The following is an 18,054-nucleotide window of genomic DNA, read 5'->3' as shown; positions in this document are numbered from 1 at the left end:
GTAAATTCCATCCAAAATATTTAGACATAAAACAAATAAAGCCCTATAATTCCCCGGAAAATGTTGAAGCTCTGGGTTCATTAGGAGTCAAACTCAAGCATTAAACCCATTTTCAACAATGGAAACTCGGCTGTCTTGAGGTTGCTCACACAGCCCAAGCTAGGATTAGTGGGGAGACAAACAGAGCGATTCACCATACTTTGTGCTGCCTACAACCCAGCTTAAATCCTAATTATTGTCTAAAAGAGAATCCAAGTTGAGTAGTTGCTTTTCAAATGTTTGTTGAAACCTGTCACCAAGTTGTATTCTTGCATAAGCGTCTAAGTCCTTACCATCTGCTGAACACATAAAGTTATGTGTTCGGTTAACTTTGGAGGGCGTCTGCAGCGAGATAAGGAATGTTATCCGTCTAACGGACCGTTTACACACAACAATAATAGGGTAAAGTAACTTTCTGTTCCTGTAATTTGACCGTTTGAGTGGTTTTATTCATGTTAATCAATAACTAATCTGTACTAGGGCCCAGAGAGAAAGATCATTAGATTTTTCCAAGAATACAATCAATAAACTGTGTGCCTTGGGCTGCCGAGCAACCAATAAACCCTGAAGATAACGTAGCATTTATGAAATATAGGAAAACACACAATCAATTGCGTCAACAAATTCAAACCAGGAAGCAAACTGGGAAAGCGGCTACCTATTCAAACTATGGCTTTGTGGATACAGGAATATGGTACTTGCCATCTCTACAAGGACAGGAAAAACCTTATAATGCCTGGACCCTCAACACATCGGTAGACGGAAAAAAAATCATAAATAAAAAAACTCAAGATACTTTTGAGATACTGTTGTAAAACCTGGCTGCTCAAAGGAAAATCATTTCCAAACATTTACATACGTTGAATTGGTAGGTTTTATTTTTTGGCACAGACACAAGCAGATGAAAATGCGAGAAAGTAGTTCCACCAGCTTTCCAGAGCGCATGTACGTACGTAAGTAGCCATCTGACGGACGGAGGTCATTGGACTTGGAGCTGTGAGTCCACACATAACCACAACAGAGTTCCTTGGTTTTACACTATACTATATGATGGAGCAGCTAAGGTTAATCAATAAATATAGCTACATTGGTGGTTCTCTGATAAGGCATGAGAGGAAAGATTTGGTTCCTTCTCTGTTATGTTTATGACTTTTATTTGAAACTCTAAAAATGCATCTCGTGACTGAGCGTCTATTTTTTCTATGAAATGTTTGAAGTGCGTGAAACAATTGTATTTCTACGCTTTCTCTAAAATTGTATTTGAAAAATAAAAAACAAATTACCTGACTTGCGGCCGGATGAAATTGACAATGAGAAGGAGAACACCAAAGCAGTTTTATTCTAATCTTTACGTCAGATGTTTTAAGTTTATTTTGAAATGCGAGCTCAACATGCAAATCATCTTTAAATTAAAAATGATTTGAGGCCAGGAGGGTCACTAACACCTATTGTGTGTGTCTATGCATCAATAAGATGGTGGATGAATCATTTTATTGTAGTTTGCGTCTAACCAAAAGGCCATTCAAATTGGCCTGTTGGTTAGGCACTGACATCAGCCCTGTGTCAAACAAGCTCGCCTGTGTTGCTTTATAGAGTGCCATCTCCTATGTGGGTCCAACAAGATGCTTTTTCTTTGATGTCTGAGCCAGTGAGCAGACAGACCAGGGTCTCGACGGCAGTCCCTCTCTGACCTTGGCTCTATTGCTGCTGCAAGTGTCCAGCTGGAAAAAGTATGGGTTGGTCTTTGTACGATGTCCATGCACCGTTGGGCAGAGCAGGTGGGGGAGTGCCCCAACAATGGGTTTTGTTGATTCCCCAAGCGGGATGTCTCCCGTCTCGCGTGGTGTACAGCGCTTTACATGAAATCATCAGAATCGTAAGCCTCCTGCAGAAGACACAAAAACAAAGTGATGTTAAGGTTCAAGCTCAAGGGGTCCTTGTTGCAACGCTAAGCTCTCTATGAAGATTTAATAATATGCACTCTTGCGAATCAACGTTTACTGTGATTTATCCTGCTCTGTCCTAGCCTCTATAGCCGTGGGTATATACACAGGGGCGCCTACACCTGTGCTTGCATTCGCGGTTCCTTGTTGGTGATTCTGGATGAGGGCAGGGAAATGACTTCTCACCACTAATTTAGGGGCATTTGTGGATCTCTATAATACTAAAGAAGATAGTCCATCATCGGCCTGCTCCATGGGCTCTTCACCGTGGCCAGAAATGAAACGGTAAATGTATGAAAGATGAAGCGGGCAAATCCCTATCCATGCGTAATTGCTTTTTTGTCTAGAGCCTAATTATTTTAGAGTGGAAATAGTACAGTTAAATACTCAGATACGGTTATTTGACCCAAACAAATGCTTTTAGACCGGAAGGGCAATATTTTATATCATTGTTAAATTATATACAGGAATAATACACAATAGCTTGAATACTGAAACACAGTCTTTACTTCAAAAAGGGATATATATTAAAAGTCTTACCTCATTTGTTGTCATGTTGTCACCCGTCATGAGGGAAGTGTAATTCCTGCCAAAGAGGAAACATTTCAAATTAAAGCACATTGTTTCTTCAGAATATATTATTTAGCTGTACTTTTCTGTTAAAGTTAAGCTTTGGAAAAAACAACAGGCATTGAAAGCATCAATCAAATTCAAACGGGACAGAGAAGCCCATGAGTCATTGTTTCAGCTTACGACAACAACAACAACAACAACCACGACAACGGCGCGCCTCTCGTCGCCACATGCCCACCTGAGTTCCTCCACCTCCTTCTTCTTCTTCACCTCGTCCTTCTCGCGTTTCTTCGTCTCCTGGAGCACGGCCTTCTTCTCGTTGCGCTCCTCCTGGTCGCGGGTGGCCCGCTCCGCCGCCAGGTCCGGGTGGCGCTCGTCCTTCGTCTTCTCCAGTCTGTTGACGATCTCGTTGATCTTCTTCTCCACAGACACCAGCTTCACCTGTTGCCGGGATGCGGCGAGCACAGAGTTGAACAGTTTTGATGTGCTGGTGTTGACAAATGACAACAGCCCATTATGGGTTCAGTAATTCAGTAAAATAAGTTGTTTTGACATGCAAGGGGATGACGGACGCGAATTAAAGCGAGAATATGGTGCGGTGAATCAGATGGGGACAAAAAGCGTAGGTTAAGAGTGTCATGTTTAGGCTACGAGAAAACAAAACATAAGAGACAGGGCCATCTCTTGTGAAACCATAATCATTGCAACCGCCTCGACTGACCTCTTTCTGTCGGAAGAAGCCGATCTGTCCCACGTCCATCTCTCCAGTCTTCTTCAGGTTGGCCCACGGTGTGTACACAACGTTGATGTTGTTCATCTTACAGCCTGCGATGCATATAAACCCCATAGTCAGCAGTGTAGGGCTGAGAGATATCCGTTACCCTCATCAATAAAATATTATGGGCTGGGGAGACATAACGGTGCTTTCTCATATATTATTCTGCAAACTCCATCAAAAAGAAAGGGCAGCTGTAACAACATTAAACTAAAGCCAAGTTAAGTTCAAAATGTGGTCGATCCACATTTTATATTTTCACCTTGGATACTGTTGTTTTTCACAAGCTGTGCACAGTCAATCAAAACCTCCTTGGGAATGTCGTCGATGGTTAGACCCTAGAAGAAAAACAAAACATCTAATTAATCATTAAATGATAAAGGGAACTTAACAGTAATGTAAATGAGAATGATCTATAGTAAAGTATCACCACTACAAGTATCATCATCATCATCTACATTTTATTTTCACTGTATATTTGGTCTTGTCACCTTCTGCATCCTCAGGTACACGTGCGCAGAAGAAAGTTTATCCACATGAAACCTAGATCCAAAAACAATGACTGTTTAGCAACAGCCTAAGAAAAGACTAAATATACCCCTGGGTATAAAATTTCAAAATACATAAAACACGTCACTTCCTTCCAAAAAACATAATGTAAATCTCTTACCAAATGTCCTCAGGCCATCCATACTTGATTAGGTCTTCATCTGTTTAAAGATAACAGGTTCACGTTACAGGAAGAACTAAAGCTATTGTATTATCACACAAAATGTTACGCTTTGACATAAGAATACAATAAGAAGCTATATTTACTTTCGTATTTGTCCTTTCCCATATAGATTGTGTAGGCAGGGTTCACCACTAAAGAGAGTACAAAAAACGTTGTTATTATCATGCCGCAATTCATTTTGTAAACATAAGCTGCATTTAATAAATGGCATACATAAATATTATTAAATTACAGCATTCCCTTTTATTCAAATTTCCCTGCAGTCTGACTAGAGTCACTGAAGCTCTTTTCCCTATGGCTAGTTAGCTGTCTTTGACATTACCTACCGGCACTTAGAAAATAAAACACCATCTTGAGTAAAAATGAGGCAAACTTTTTGACGACGACACGACGGTTTATATTAAGTATTAATACTTTTTATGTGGAAGCACTAATTTTGTGTATTCATAATCAAAAAATTGCAATAACTTCAGCCCATAGAGCTCCAACCCTGTCGGATCCGCGGTGTGTGTTTCGCACGTCAACGTGACCCCGGAAGTTGTTTACAAACCCTGATGACAGACTTCCTCTGCACAGCTCTGAACGCGCGCGCTTCAAAACATTGAAGGCGAGTTGTGATTAGAAGTCAGGAGGCTGCAGGATACCTGCAGAGAACCACTATACTGTCTGGATATATGTGTCTTGCGCTCGACTATAAGGAGTTCTCATAATAGGTCAAATGCTTTTCCATTCACACCATACTAATCGATTATTTCGTTTTTGCGCATCTTAATGCACTTTGAGTGATTGTGGCGCTAACTTAGGTAACAGTTGATTGACATGAAACGTTAACGCGCCAAGGATCTGGCAAGCCTTTTTGTATATAACTTGTATTTAATGTATTAGTATATGTAGCGCCAATGCTTTTAGTTGGTGATGCTCTTTCGTTTGTACACCTCGTTGTGTGTGTTAGATGGTTTTGAGTCATCCCGCCAATTAGCCTAGGAACCCGGAGCTAGCTCACCAGTGGTGTTCGACTCCACATGTAGCATGAAGGTCACATTACGAACGCTATAGTATTCATCTGTTAGAAAATATTAATATTTAGTCTGGATACTTACGAAGCTAGTTTAAAATGCAATGTCAGGCCTGTTATGTTATTTACTTCGTACTTTTGAATATGTGTCTTTTGCTTTCCCATTCATGCCTGATATCCGTAAGTTTATAATTGCTGTTTTTATTGTAGGTGTTTCGGTTGTGAGTAGACGTGGGGCTTGTTAAAATGATGCCTCAAACCACTAGGAAGCGGAAACACTCTTCCGTTGACCTGGCCAGGTGAGCCTTTCCAACCGGACTATGCCTTGTACTTGACCTTTTGAACTTACAATGCCTAACCTTAATCATCCTTGATATTTTACTGAACTTAGCCATTCATAAGCTTGGGCATAAAAACATTTTACTGTTTAGCAATTCTCTGTATATTTCTATGTATATTTTCTATATATAACCAAAGTTCTCTAAAGCTTCAGTTGAGACCATGTCAATTCCCCTAATACCCTGAGCAGGGGAACCTAGAGAATTGACTCCCAATATTGAATTAATTCTCATACTCGTATTTAAATGGACTTTCTTTCCTTAAGTCTGACGGCTAAGAGAGGAGAGGCGAAGCAGGCCTCCCCTGTGAAGCAGAGGTCGACCAGGCTCCGGCAGTCCCCCGTGAGGAAGAATCAGCCCATCACACCAGGAAAGGAAAACAGCCCCTCCCCGCGGAAACCCATGCACTCTCCACCAGGTAGGCGGGTACATCATGGGCACAGGGTGCTGCACGGTAGCCAACCTCTCTAGTTGCGGCCTGTACAGTGTTTCCCACAGAACAGGTAGCAATGTGTGGTCCTCCCCTGCCGGCGGGGGGGGACGACGACGACGACATGGTCGTGGACTTTGCTTGAATAAATCTGTGCACTGCTTCTGCTACAATGAAATGATTGGCAATGATTGGTTTTGACTAATGTGATGCACATTAGTCACTTGAGCTTTGCTATCCGACAGTACAGCTGGTATTACCAAAGTGGGTGCTACACACTGGTGGTGGTTAGTGAGGTTCCCCCTTCCCTGTTAAAGCGTCTTTGAGTGTCTAGGAAAGCGCTATATAAATTCAATCCATTATTATTATTATTTCTATGGAGTATCAGTGCCTTATGATGGTTAAGACCGTTACTAACCTGACCTACTCCTCTACCTTCCTCAAGGCTCCCCAGCTAAATCTCCCCAGAAACACGGCATGGTGGCTAGCTCCTTCTACGGCACGCAGAAGCCCCTCTACCTCACCCCACTGGAGAGGAAGCTGGTGAAGGAGCTCAAGGGCGTTTCTGCTGCTCCCGCTCTTCCTCCGCCTCCTCCTCCCAAGCAGCAAGTGGCCAAGAAGCCAAAGCCCAGCGTGGGAGCAAAGCAGAGGAAGAAGGGGACGGCGTCGGCCAGCGACGTCAAGAGGGCCATGAAGAGCTACATGGCCCCTCCCAAGAGGATCTCTCTGAAGAATCTGAGCAGCAGGTTTGAAACTCATTCTATATATCTGTCACACACCCTAAATAAATATCTGTTTTTGTTTGTTTCAAAGTCCATTATTATATGCTTTCAAATAAGATGAGATGGTTGCGGTGTTGCATGTATCATGCTGATATGATATTACAGATGGTGTACCTTTTGGTATCTCACGTTTCGATCTCGATTTATAGGGATCACGATTGAATTAAAAAATCATTGCTGATTCAGTAAATAGGGTTGCTAATTTCAGGATCTATTCCAGTCCGCTGTTGCTAAGAAAGGTGGTGTAGCAAATTACGGCATGAAAGCAGAGTAAAGTGTTTGTGTATAAGATAATGTCGTTTTTCAGATTTTAAAAACTTCAGAGTATTGGAAAAATAAGAATTTTGAATGTCATGTGAATCGATTTTTATTTATTTTTCACTGCTGTTTAATTTTTTGGATGTATTCTTTATTGGACAGTGCTGTTCTGGTGCCAACATCGTCGGTCAAACCCACAGAGCCTAAGAATAGCATCAACATCATCTTCAGTAGTGTGAAGATCAAGCCCAAGCTCTTTGTGGGCGCCGCCTTCTTTAGCACGGGCAAGAGGCCCACCTCCATGTACAAGAAGGCCACCCCCAGGTCTAAGCCGGCCCCAGCCCAGAGCAAGGCCACCGTGGCCCCACCAAAGACTGAGGCAAAGAGGCCCAAGCAGGAAGCTGTGGCCCCCGACCAAACGCTCTCTCCTGAGCGCCCGCAGCAGAAAGTAGCTGAAGTGGTAAGAGAAGGCTAGTTAGTAGCTCCTAATGGGTAGTGGATCAATGGAACCCTTAATAAACGTATTACCGGGCCTGCCCTGAGTTCTCAAACTCTGAGAGCCGTCAGTGCATGAAATGACGTAATGACATTGCCATTGAAGATTCTTCTTATCAAACTGAATCGGATCCGAATTCAGTAGACTCTGTTTATGAGCACAATTGTGCTGATAGTGAATGAAATTGAAACTGTTCTCATCTTTGTATGCACTCATATACTGGATTAGTCTCTTACAAAATTAGCCAGAGGAACAATTTTGCTTATATAAATAAATACAGGGGGTAATTCAATGTGTGTGTGTGTGTGTGTGTGTGTGTGTCACTACATTCTTGGGTCTGGTTTCCCATCAGCAGAGCTTCACGCCGCCAGGCCAACACGGAGCAGGCCATGGGGTCAGCAAGGAGGGAGGCAGAGACAAGTACGACCCGCTGGACTGGGCCGACTCTGACCTGAGCCCACCGGGGTCCCTGGGGCTTCTAAGGTGCCTGCATGTCTCGAGCTGAATGTGCTCTCACATAATACACCTGTAGAGGATCAGCGTAGAGGACCAATGCATTGTCTAAGTAATATCTGTCTCTTTCTCAACCACCAGTTCACCTGATGTGCTTTCTCAGAAATACGGAATAACCAAGGAAATCAAGCTCATTTTGTGGAGGTCCCCGACAGCCAGTCCGGCGCCCACAGCCTCAAGCACCAACACACAGGTAGATAAACTTGGATTTTTGTCCAGTTTAGTGGCTTCTATAATGCAGCCACTAACGACATCTAAACAATGCCAGGTAGTGTTAGTCTTACAATTCCTTAGAACGTATTTTTTCTATGTTCCTACGTTGAAGAAACATGTTGACTGGATGAGGTTTTGATGACACAGGTTTGATGACCGGGTTTCACTATCTGTTATTATTATTGCACCTATTGCCCATAGTAATTGTTATATTTTCCTTTTTTAAATGAATGTCTTGAGGAGGATGATGACTGCTCAGCCCCCGTCTTTGACCACAGTGATGGGAACCCTTCTGCTGGTATCTGTAGCCCAGTCCCTGGTAAACTACTATTTGATTAAACCTTTTGTTTTGCTTTTTTGAAACCGCAGTGATGCCCTTGGATATTTCAGAGCTATGTCCATGTCCTTTTGGTGGTCTTATTGAGATTTCAAAGTTTCCGCCAACATTGCTGATATTGAAACTTTTCCCCATCAGAAACTCCAACCGTGTATCCCATCTTTGGCTCATCTGCAAAAAGGTCAGCGAATTAGGCTCCTCGTCGTATCTACCTCTTGAGGCGGAAACATTTTCCTGCAGATTGCTGCCATCATTTTTGTCCAAATCAGAATCCTCCCAACTGTTCTGTGGCTTTTTCCTCCGAAGAGACAATTGTTGGATTGATTGATGAGTCTAATTGTTACCATATCTTTCAGGTCACTGAAGCTGTCGGCTCTGAAGTCCCCCGCAGCACGCAGCGACACGGCTGGCACAGCGGTGGCGCTGCAGCCTGCCGCCTCCTCGCTGCCCAGGGAGCGTAGCGTGCGACGCAAGAGGCAGAAGCAGGACGACGACGACCAGCTCATTATTGTATGTATTCCTTCATCAAGTGTTTACATACGTTTCATTTCAAAGGTTGGCTTGGTGAAGATCGGCACGCTTGGATTTTGTGTTGGGTTTCGGATTTCATCGCACCAATACAGTTGCACCAGAGCACATGAAAATAAACAAAAGCTAGAAAACATGTTTTTGTCGACACTGGCTGGTTGGATAATGGTTGTGCGTTGATGAGTAGGGTGATGTGTTACAGTCCACTTTCTCTTTCCAACAGGTTTCATTTGACGATTTTCCAATATTTATTTACATCCCTGGCACATGTTTCATGTAAATACCGCAACCTGGAAAACACACAGCATTCTAGGGATCAAGTTTTAAAAAAACTTGCTGCACAAGCATACATTTACATAGCCGTGTGCGTGCCCAACGCTGAAATCCAAATGTTATCGCCATCCTTTAACGTTAATTCTCCTCCCGCCATTCCCACTCGCCCTTAAGTATTGCGAGTATCTCATGTCTCTTTTATCCCCCCCCTCCCCCCAGGATGCGGGTCAGAAGGAGTTCGGGGCAGCCAGCTGCGAGTCCTGTGGGATGGTGTACAGTGCAGACAGCCCGGAGGACAAGTTCCAGCACAACCAGTTCCACCAGCGCTTCCTCGACAGCATCAAGTTTGTGGTGCGTTGCCCTTCCACCGCCATGAGGGGGCGCTAGGGCTGATTGTACCCAGTCACAAGTCTGGTACACCAGAAGCAACCTTAAATCTTCATGATGAGAATAATTACACTTCACAGTAAATTTAGTAGTTAAGCAGATGCTTTTCTTTGTAGCCACTTAAAGCCACAAATAATTGTAAGTGCTGCTGTTGGGCGGAGGAGCCATGCCTAATTTTCCACCCTGGATTTAATGAAGCACATAGAGTGTTACGCTATTACATTTATATTTTCTTCAGGGTTTCCATTTGATGTGTACACCATCTAACCCCCCAGCATGCTGTTGTCTGCTGCAGGGCTGGAAGAAGGAGCGGGTGGTGGCAGAGTTCTGGGATGGCAAGATCATCCTGGTGATGCCCGGTGACCCCAAGTACGCTCTCAAGAAGGTGTGTTCATTAAAAACAACATAGTGTCATTATTCATACATCCCCTGATTTAATAATGGGTTTTGTGTCATGTTTCAAGTGCAACTCATTGCAAATACCTTTTTTTAATGAAGGACTCTTTTTAAATGGACTCTTTTGAAATTGGGTATCTTATCCAAAGGAGGATAACGGAGCATCGATATCACAGATTTTAAGGCCAATACAGCGATAATGACTATACTGTATTGATGACTTCTGTCCCAGTGTTTCCTGCTTAATGTATTAATGAAGCCACTCTGGGTATGTGACTTGAGTGCCTTCATGCCACCTTCTGTGTGTGTGTGTGTGTGTGTGTGTGTGTGTGTGTGTGTGTGTGTGTGTGTGTGTGTGTGTGTGTGTGTGTGTGTGTGTGTGTGTGTGTGTGACCCCAGGCTGAGGAGGTGCGGCGCGTAGCGGACAACGAGCTGGGCTTCCAGCAGGTGGCCCTCAACTGTCCCACCAAGGCCAAGACCTACCTGTTCATCAACAACGAGCGCCTCGTGGTGGGCTGCCTCATCGCCCAGAACATACGACAGGTAGGACACGACAACACTGTACAATAGCAAGTGAAGGGGGAATCGATTATTTTTTATAGATATTATATATTACTTTTCACTGCGGTCATAGGTTCTGGAATAAGTCAGGCAAGGAACTAGGGCTGAAAAGATTGGTCTACTGACGGAAGATTAATCAAATCTAATTTGATTAATCGTTGAAGTCATTTATCAAGTACAAAGAAATAAACATTTGCTGTTTTAATGTTGTGGTTCAATTCAAGTATTTGGTTAATGGTTCAGGAATAGCAATGCTTTTCCTGGCTGCTTGTCCGATAATAGCAAGCACATTTAAGAAACCATGTTGGACTCCGGTAAATTGTTATGGCATTTGCTATTATGTATGCCAATGCCATTGTATAACCTGTGATCGTTACGATTATTGGACTATGTAAATAATGGTAAGTTGCAGCCCCAGTAACCATGCATTCCACTTTACTCCATCCACCTAGGCGTACCGCGTGCTGGCCGTGCCCCAGACCCCCAAAGACATGACCCGGGAGGACTTCATGGAGCACCACCGCGCCTGGTGTTGCTCCACCAGCCCAGAGAACGCCATGTGCGGGGTCAGCCGCATCTGGGTCTTCAGCCTGGCCCGCCGGAAGGGCATCGCCTCACGCCTGCTGGACACCGTCCGGTAAGACCCTCCATCCTCCATCTTGAGCAACTACATCCTAGTTACTCTGTTAAGGGGGAGTAAAGTGCTGCACTGTTTGTGATGTTTGGGTTTTTTGGAATAATGGTTTCTGAAAGGCTGTATTTTATGACTGGACTGTAGCAACTGGTAGGTGTATCTATGCATCATACATCTAGGTGGACACTACCACTTGTGGTGTCACCAAGCCACAGAAAATTTCACTCACTAATAGCGGACAGATTGCTGTTATATTTTGCTTGCGATTTTGAGTGGGTTGTCAATTTTGATAGTATTTGTAAAACTAGCGCAAAAAATATACTGATTAGGTTTGTTGTTGATGTATATAGCCATGATGGTTTGCAGACATTGCAAAATGAATATCGTAGCGTAGTGTTCAATGAAATCCTTAATGGAAGCGATTTTTGCATACGCAACACATTTCCAAAAAGAATAGGGTTGCAACTTACGGCTTGCCAATAACCTGATGTCTTCCCCCTCTGGGGCTTTTTGTTTCTGTTTCAGGAGCACCTTCATATACGGCAGTCCTCTTACCAAGGACGAAATCGCCTTCTCTGACCCCACACCGGACGGGAAACAGTTTGCCACGCAGTACTGCGACACACCAACCTTCCTCGTCTACAACTTCCTCACTTGAGGAGTGTTGGGGATGCAGTGGACCGCTTGTGTTGACCTGCTCATGGGATGTTGGGGAGGGTGTTTGTTGACGTTTGAAGGACTTTGTTAAATTATGGATCTCGTTCTCCTGTTCCAAGTCAGATCTTTTATGGCAGTTGACAAATATATGCCCTGCTGAGTTAATGGATTTAGATTTAACAATATTGTTTGTACTGTTAAAAGGTTAAGTTAAAAGAAAGTAGTTAAAAAATATATAATTAATCTGTACTGCCCTATTTTCTGAATGAAATGTACAGATGTTCTTTTTATTACTTATTCAAGAATCTTCATATTTCCTTCCTTACTATATTTTTCCTTGTGAATTATCTTTTTTTTTTATTCTTTGAAAGTTTAAGTATTATTTTTGAGTGATTTTGTTCAATGTTACTTACTTTGTTTGACCATGTTTATGCACTTCTGAAAAAATGAACGATTAGCATTTCAGAATGATTAGCAGTGTTTGACGGTAAACACGACTGTTTACCGTGTTTGTGTATAAATATAGGTTTAATAAATCCCATTGTTCTAAAATGCTATGTCCCATAGCATTTTAGAATTGGGTGGAACCAAAGTACCGGTTGTCTTTCATTGCACAAACGACAGTTAGTGGCAACATCTATTCAAAACTTAACAGGGGTGCTATTATGATGTGAGAGTATCCCGTTGCACCCTGTTTATCAAATAAGACTAGCAACACAAGTTTTGTTCTTATCTGTGCATACCATTTCATGGTAGCCAGAAACTGTCATGAAAGCTGAGTACAGATTCCAATGGTACAGGCCATCATAACCAACACCTGACCGCATACAACTAACCAACATATTTCTGTGTTTCCTTTCAAGTCGTTTCCAGAGAGCTTATGATCATTACATGGTTAAGAGGCATTACATGCCCTGAACTTTCTATAGAGGGGTCAACCATGTATATTCCATTTACGATTTATTGTTCCGTTAGAACAGCGAACTATGCAAATATTACTATGTTGACCTTTGCTATACAATGTTCTGCATCGTTGCAAACCTATTGGCAAGTAGACAAACACCGTTTTGCTTCAGATTTTTTTTAAATTAAAATTCACCTTATTACAGTGCATACGTCTTACTGTGAGATCTCGGTGAAAGATAATTGGAAAAAGTATGTAGGAACATGTAGAAAAACATGCATACAAAGGGGACAGTATAATGGACAGACACTTATAATGAAAACAACATATTGCAAAATACTGCAATAATTTTTCGCCACCTCTGATAAAGCTTGCATTTCGACTCTTTCCCCTGACTCATGGGTTTTGAACATAGTGTTGCCAGGTGAGAAAGAAAATCTAGAGGGAAATGTAAAAAATAAACAAGGAAAATCTGATGGGTGACCCTACCAGCCTACGATAAACCAAAAGACCCCAACCCATCTGTCCTAGCATCATCCATCCAGAACGAGGGCCTCGCTGTTGATCTCGAGGGCCTGGACGATCTGGGCGGCTGACGGGCGGTGCGTGGGGTCCTGCTCTGTGCACAGGCAGAAGAGCTCCACCATGCGGCGGTAGGCAGCCCCCAGGGCGTCCACGTCCAGCCCCGGCCGCGTGCCCAGCCGCTCGTAGTAGGAGTCTATGTCGAAGCTTTCCTCCTCAGACTCGCCTGGGGGCGGAGAGAGGGTGGAGGTGATGTGTGGAGACAGGGCACAGAGGAGGCAGGCAATGACTAGGACATACAGTCAGGTCCATAGACATTGGGGCATCAACACAATTCAAAATTCTTTGTTCTATTCACCATCATGGATTTGAAATGAAACAAACAAGATGTGAAAAAACAAAACAAAAATTCTTGTACCCATTTCTGCTATTTTTGTGTTGATGTCTGCAGAGTTTTTTAAGGCAAAAAAGTGAAATGTTATGCAATGGCCAAGTCAATCACATGACCTGAATCCAATTGAGCATGCATTTCACTTGCTGAAGACCTAACTGAAGGGAAAATGCCCCAAGAACAAGCAGGAACTGAAGACAGTTGCAGTAGAGGCCTGGCAGAGCATCACCAGGGATGAAACTCAGCGTCTGGGTGATGTCTATGCGTTCCAGACTTAATTGACTGGAAAGGATTTGGAACCAAGTATTAAAAGTGAAAGGTTGATTTATGATTGTTAATTTGTCCCATTACTTTTGGTCCCTTCAAAAGTGGGAGGCACATATACAAACTGTTGTTATTCCTACACCGTTCACCTGATTTGGATGTTAATATCCTCAAATTAAAGCTGAAAGTCTGCAGTTAAAGCACATCTTGTTTGTTTCATTTAAAATCCATTGTGGTGGTGTATAGAGCCAAAAAGATTAGAATTGTGTCGATGTCCCAATACTTATGGACCTGACTGTATATACACATGTACAAACCGGGGGTTATATTGGTTTCTGGGGAAAAAACAGCAAGCCATAAATATGATGACCACCTGTTACACAATTGTGGGCATAATTTACAACAATTCTGAAATAATAAGTAAACTCTCATTCTTCAGGATACGAAAAGAATTGCAAATATAAAGCTTGGAACAACATACGTCTCATTCCCATAGAGAAAACTCTCCCAGGGTGGTCTCCAGTCTAGTTTGATAGTATGACACGGCCCGATGAGACCGCAGTCCCGATATAAACATTCACTTCTCTCCTCTTAAACATCACTGCCGAAGACCATTTCCGCTGATATCCCATGGTGCTATTGGTGCTCTCACCGTCGTCCCCTGTATCCTCCTCCTCCTCATCATCTACATCTACATCCAGCATGTCCACGTGGGGCATGGCCAGGGTCATCATCTCCCACAGGGTCAGGCCGTAGGAAAATATGTCTGCCTTGTCTGTGATCTCCCCTTCTTCCTCCATGGCCTCCTTCGGGTTCCAGGGCTCTGTGCCGATGTACTGTGCCTTTGGGTCAGCCACTGAAGGGGGGAGGGAGAGAGAGAGACAAGGAGATGCATGCTTAGCCTAGCATTTGCGCCGTTGGTGATGTATTGACACAAATAGGCCAAGATCTGGTCCCCATTTATTCCATGTATGAATCAAGCGGAAGATGAATGCAATTAGATTGAGGTATCTACAAAGAGAAAAATCACAACTGTTGCCATCATGTGCGAATTACAGAGCAGCTCAACTAAATGAGTAAAACACAAGCTTGCAATCGAAACAAAGGCAGCCATTGTAAACCCTTGAATACGCTTTAATGTCTAGGCCAAGTCTTCCAACAGTCCATCATTCATACAGAAACAAAAACATATACAGACAAACTAGAGGCACTATAAACACAACATAAGCCCGTCCATATGACGAGTAGACCCCATTTGCGTAGATCTGTTCAAAGATACTATGGCCACTGGGTCGTCAACAAAATGAGTCCTGTATCTTCAGTCCTTCTTTTAATCCAATTCGCAAACTGAAAAGCCTAATTGATGCCACCTGAATACTCCAACAAGCCAAGTATGGAAGAGTCTCGTAGGATACATCTTACAAGCCTACTTAATATCCTTTTTTCAGAGAACCACCAGTACCAGCATTGATTTGGCCTATAGGCCTACAGTTCCTTATTCCTTTCAACACAAGCAGGAATGAAGGACAATTCATATGAATAGCACACCACACAATAAAACCATTGCACATGGCAACGTAATAAACTCCAATTTGATTCCCTAATGAAAATTCATTCATATTGTGAATTATACCTAATGATACAAATAACTACGAATAACGGGCACAAGCGTCTATATTAAGACAAATTATTGATATTTAACCGAAACCTTTACTGTTGAGCAAGAGTGCTTGGTGCCCGCATCAAACAGTAAGCAATACGGCCCATTAGGATCTAGTGTTGTTGACCACCACAGTGCCGACTCACAGTGCCTCTCCGTGCTCTCCATCAAAGCCCTCGCTACCTTTCATGTTCTCGTCCAGCCGGAGTGACACGCCCACATCGCAGATCTTAATCGTCTCAAAGTCGCCCCGGATCACCACGTTGCAGGACTTCATGTCCCCGTGGAGCATCTTCTTCTCATTGTGGAGGTACTGTCAGACAGAATGGTACATCATAGACACACAAGCTAAGCAAATACACAGCTATTTCTACTAAAATTGGTGTAATTTTTTTTTGTTGCAAAATTGGATCGGGAGATGATGGGTGACTTATTGGCACAGAGGAGAAAAAAAACAACTCGTATGACATTCACATGAATGTGCATGAGATGTTTGCTGAATAGTCTTCTGGCTCTACTCAAAATAACCACTATCATTTTCCCAACTACATTAATACCACTTACCAATAGTATTTTTTGTTAATTATATATTTGTACCTCTTTTAGAACAAAACTTCTTTACACAAAGATATTGAATAGGAGCAACAATCAGCATATGGAAGTCACAATGAGTCATTCATGAAAGTGACATTCAGGGCTTTACCTGCAGGCCTCGAGCCAGGTGCAGTGCCACCTGCTCTATGGTGGCAGCAGGGAAGGCCTGCAGGCCCTCCGCCTTCCTCTTCTCAATCAGGTCGTTGAGTGACTGCTCGCCTCCGTACTCCATGGCCAGGCAATTGGTCCCGTCCTTGGCTGTGGTGAAAGCACGGAAGCCTGAAAGGGAACAAACAACCAAAGGATATCAGTCATCGATAACATCACCGTTAATCATATGAATTTTGAATGATCAACTATCATGGGTGTTGTTGCTCTGGTCTAAAGACATCATCATGTCCTACTTCTAGACATCTTTGGACATTCATGTACATTGGACAATAATGCTGCATTGCTAATTGCTGCATTGGACAAGAATGTACAATGGACAATAATGTACATATGCTACATTTAACAATGCAACATATGCTAGTGTCGATATGTCTACCTCAACTGTATCCGTTTGATGTTCTGGTACTATATTTATTTTTCTCTTTTATAATTCCTTTTAACCTTATTGTCCTGTAATTACTGCTGCTGTGATCCCCTTATTATTTACTGCTGCTGTAACATCCGTATTTCCTATCTGGGATATATAAAGTAAAATGAACCGAGTATTTTTCTTCCATTGTCCACAATGTAGACTGACATTTGTTTCATACCAAGATCTAGATTGCGTTGTTCTTAGAGTTCGTGTCTGTATGGCCTTACCAACTATGTTTGGATGATGGATGCCTTTCAGGATCTTTGCCTCCTCGTTAAGTCGATCCTGGTAAACATTCAACTGCTTGCCAGCGCATTTGGTGTTTATTTTCTTCACTGCCCACGGTGAAGCATTCAACTTGCCTAACGTTACCCTAAAACAATGACATAATACATAATAGGTTCAGAGTACAGATGTGGGACAGAGGTGGAAAATTTACAGCACAGTATTTTTATGTTAGACATCCTATCACTACCATCTAAAATACATCTTTAATGGAGCACTTTGGATAGAGGGGCACATTTGCACAAAGGTGATGCACAACAGGAATCCTAGTAGACTCATAGTAAAGAGTCTGATGGTGTCTGCAACAGGGTTGATCCTTTGAAGATGAGCAGTGCATGGTGTGTGTGGAACAGTGTGGCGGATGAAGGGTCGTTTGAGGAGAGAACATCTAGTACCTGTTCATTAGGTAGACGTTGACGCCAGTCCCGACGCCAAGCTTCTTCATGAACGGCGAGGCGGGGATGGTGATCGGGCTGCCGGACACAGAGCTTTTGGTCCGGACACGTATCGGGGTCTTAAACGAAGGATCATCTCTATTTTGGGAAGGCCGCTCCATTCTGTGAGTTGAGAAAAAAAGTATATTTGAGCAAACGTTGGGATTTGAAAGAGCTGGCAGTTAAATTTAGCAAAGCGATGCTGTAGCGTCTATGCTAGCGGATTCATAACTATTTGAGTGTGAGTTTAGCTGGTGTGTGTGAAATGTTATTATAACGCTGTTGCATCAGTTAACAGACACATTTATAAAGTCCATTTACCTCTGTTGTTGTGTTGGTGCCTGTGAACGACACGAGTTCCTGCAGTGAAATTCGCGCCGAACATTCAAAAGCTATTTTGAAAGTTTTACGTCGGATACTGGATGTACGGATGCCGCAAATGAACAAACTGGACGGCAGAGTCGAAGAGAAAACTAGCAAAGTGTTGCCAGCAGAGGTCAGCCGAGTTGAATGAAACCAACTGGTCGCATTCATTT

At 42.9% G+C, this 18,054-nt stretch overlaps 3 protein-coding genes across 5 annotated transcripts; 1 reads left to right on the top strand and 2 right to left on the bottom strand.

The window, feature by feature from the left end:
* Positions 1-618: 618 nt before the first annotated feature.
* ccdc25 (coiled-coil domain containing 25) lies at positions 619-4,658 on the bottom strand. Its single transcript, XM_056581235.1, has 9 exons — positions 4,390-4,658; positions 4,147-4,194; positions 4,001-4,040; positions 3,822-3,873; positions 3,593-3,668; positions 3,277-3,380; positions 2,794-2,996; positions 2,523-2,568; positions 619-1,924 (listed from the first exon to the last, which is right to left on the bottom strand). The coding sequence occupies exons 1-9, from the start codon at positions 4,412-4,414 to the stop codon at positions 1,895-1,897; spliced, it is 624 nt and encodes a 207-aa protein (XP_056437210.1). The 5' UTR covers positions 4,415-4,658; the 3' UTR covers positions 619-1,894.
* Positions 4,647-13,276, top strand: esco2 (establishment of sister chromatid cohesion N-acetyltransferase 2). Of its 3 annotated transcripts, none has more exons than XM_056581233.1 (15): positions 4,647-4,776; positions 5,289-5,377; positions 5,683-5,834; positions 6,292-6,592; positions 7,049-7,346; positions 7,735-7,865; positions 7,977-8,088; positions 8,352-8,427; positions 8,584-8,626; positions 8,802-8,955; positions 9,466-9,597; positions 9,929-10,018; positions 10,429-10,572; positions 11,043-11,227; positions 11,750-13,276. In XM_056581233.1, exons 2-15 carry the CDS (start codon positions 5,325-5,327, stop codon positions 11,880-11,882), a joined length of 2,004 nt encoding a protein of 667 aa, XP_056437208.1. In that variant the 5' UTR covers positions 4,647-4,776; positions 5,289-5,324; the 3' UTR covers positions 11,883-13,276. The 3 variants fall into 3 exon arrangements, with proteins under 3 accessions (XP_056437208.1, XP_056437206.1, XP_056437207.1); XM_056581231.1 differs by having other exon boundaries at positions 4,648-4,776; positions 8,349-8,427; positions 11,750-13,272; XM_056581232.1 differs by having other exon boundaries at positions 4,648-4,776; positions 7,738-7,865; positions 8,349-8,427; positions 11,750-13,270.
* Positions 12,886-17,992, bottom strand: pbk (PDZ binding kinase). Its single transcript, XM_056581234.1, has 7 exons — positions 17,840-17,992; positions 17,480-17,641; positions 17,027-17,172; positions 16,326-16,495; positions 15,806-15,935; positions 14,615-14,818; positions 12,886-13,533 (listed from the first exon to the last, which is right to left on the bottom strand). The coding sequence occupies exons 2-7, from the start codon at positions 17,638-17,640 to the stop codon at positions 13,319-13,321; spliced, it is 1,026 nt and encodes a 341-aa protein (XP_056437209.1). The 5' UTR covers position 17,641; positions 17,840-17,992; the 3' UTR covers positions 12,886-13,318.
* Positions 17,993-18,054: the final 62 nt, after the last annotated feature.

This window comes from Gadus chalcogrammus, chromosome 21, assembly GCF_026213295.1.
Source record: "Gadus chalcogrammus isolate NIFS_2021 chromosome 21, NIFS_Gcha_1.0, whole genome shotgun sequence".
Taxonomy (NCBI): Eukaryota; Metazoa; Chordata; class Actinopteri; order Gadiformes; family Gadidae; genus Gadus; species Gadus chalcogrammus.
This window is presented reverse-complemented; position numbering and strand designations above follow the sequence as displayed.

Bases quoted from the DNA above. Each gene is read 5' to 3' on its own strand.
- ccdc25 (XM_056581235.1), bottom strand. From the start codon at position 4,414: ATGGTGTTTTATTTTCTAAGTGCCG. The intron at 4,195-4,389 runs GTAGGTAATGTC...TACTCTCTTTAG, and splicing joins GTTTTATTTTCTAAGTGCCG to TGGTGAACCCTGCCTACACA. The intron at 1,925-2,522 runs GTAAGACTTTTA...TGTCTTCTGCAG, and splicing joins ACAACATGACAACAAATGAG to GAGGCTTACGATTCTGATGA.
- esco2 (XM_056581231.1), top strand. From the start codon at position 5,325: ATGATGCCTCAAACCACTAGGAAGCGGAAACACTCTTCCGTTGACCTG. The intron at 9,598-9,928 runs GTGCGTTGCCCT...TGTCTGCTGCAG, and splicing joins TCGACAGCATCAAGTTTGTG to GGCTGGAAGAAGGAGCGGGT. The intron at 11,228-11,749 runs GTAAGACCCTCC...TTTCTGTTTCAG, and splicing joins CGCCTGCTGGACACCGTCCG to GAGCACCTTCATATACGGCA.
- pbk (XM_056581234.1), bottom strand. From the start codon at position 17,640: ATGGAGCGGCCTTCCCAAAATAGAGATGATCCTTCGTTTAAGACCCCG. The intron at 15,936-16,325 runs GTAAAGCCCTGA...TCTGTCTGACAG, and splicing joins ACCTGGCTCGAGGCCTGCAG to TACCTCCACAATGAGAAGAA. The intron at 13,534-14,614 runs GTGAGAGCACCA...CTCCGCCCCCAG, and splicing joins GGAGGATACAGGGGACGACG to GCGAGTCTGAGGAGGAAAGC.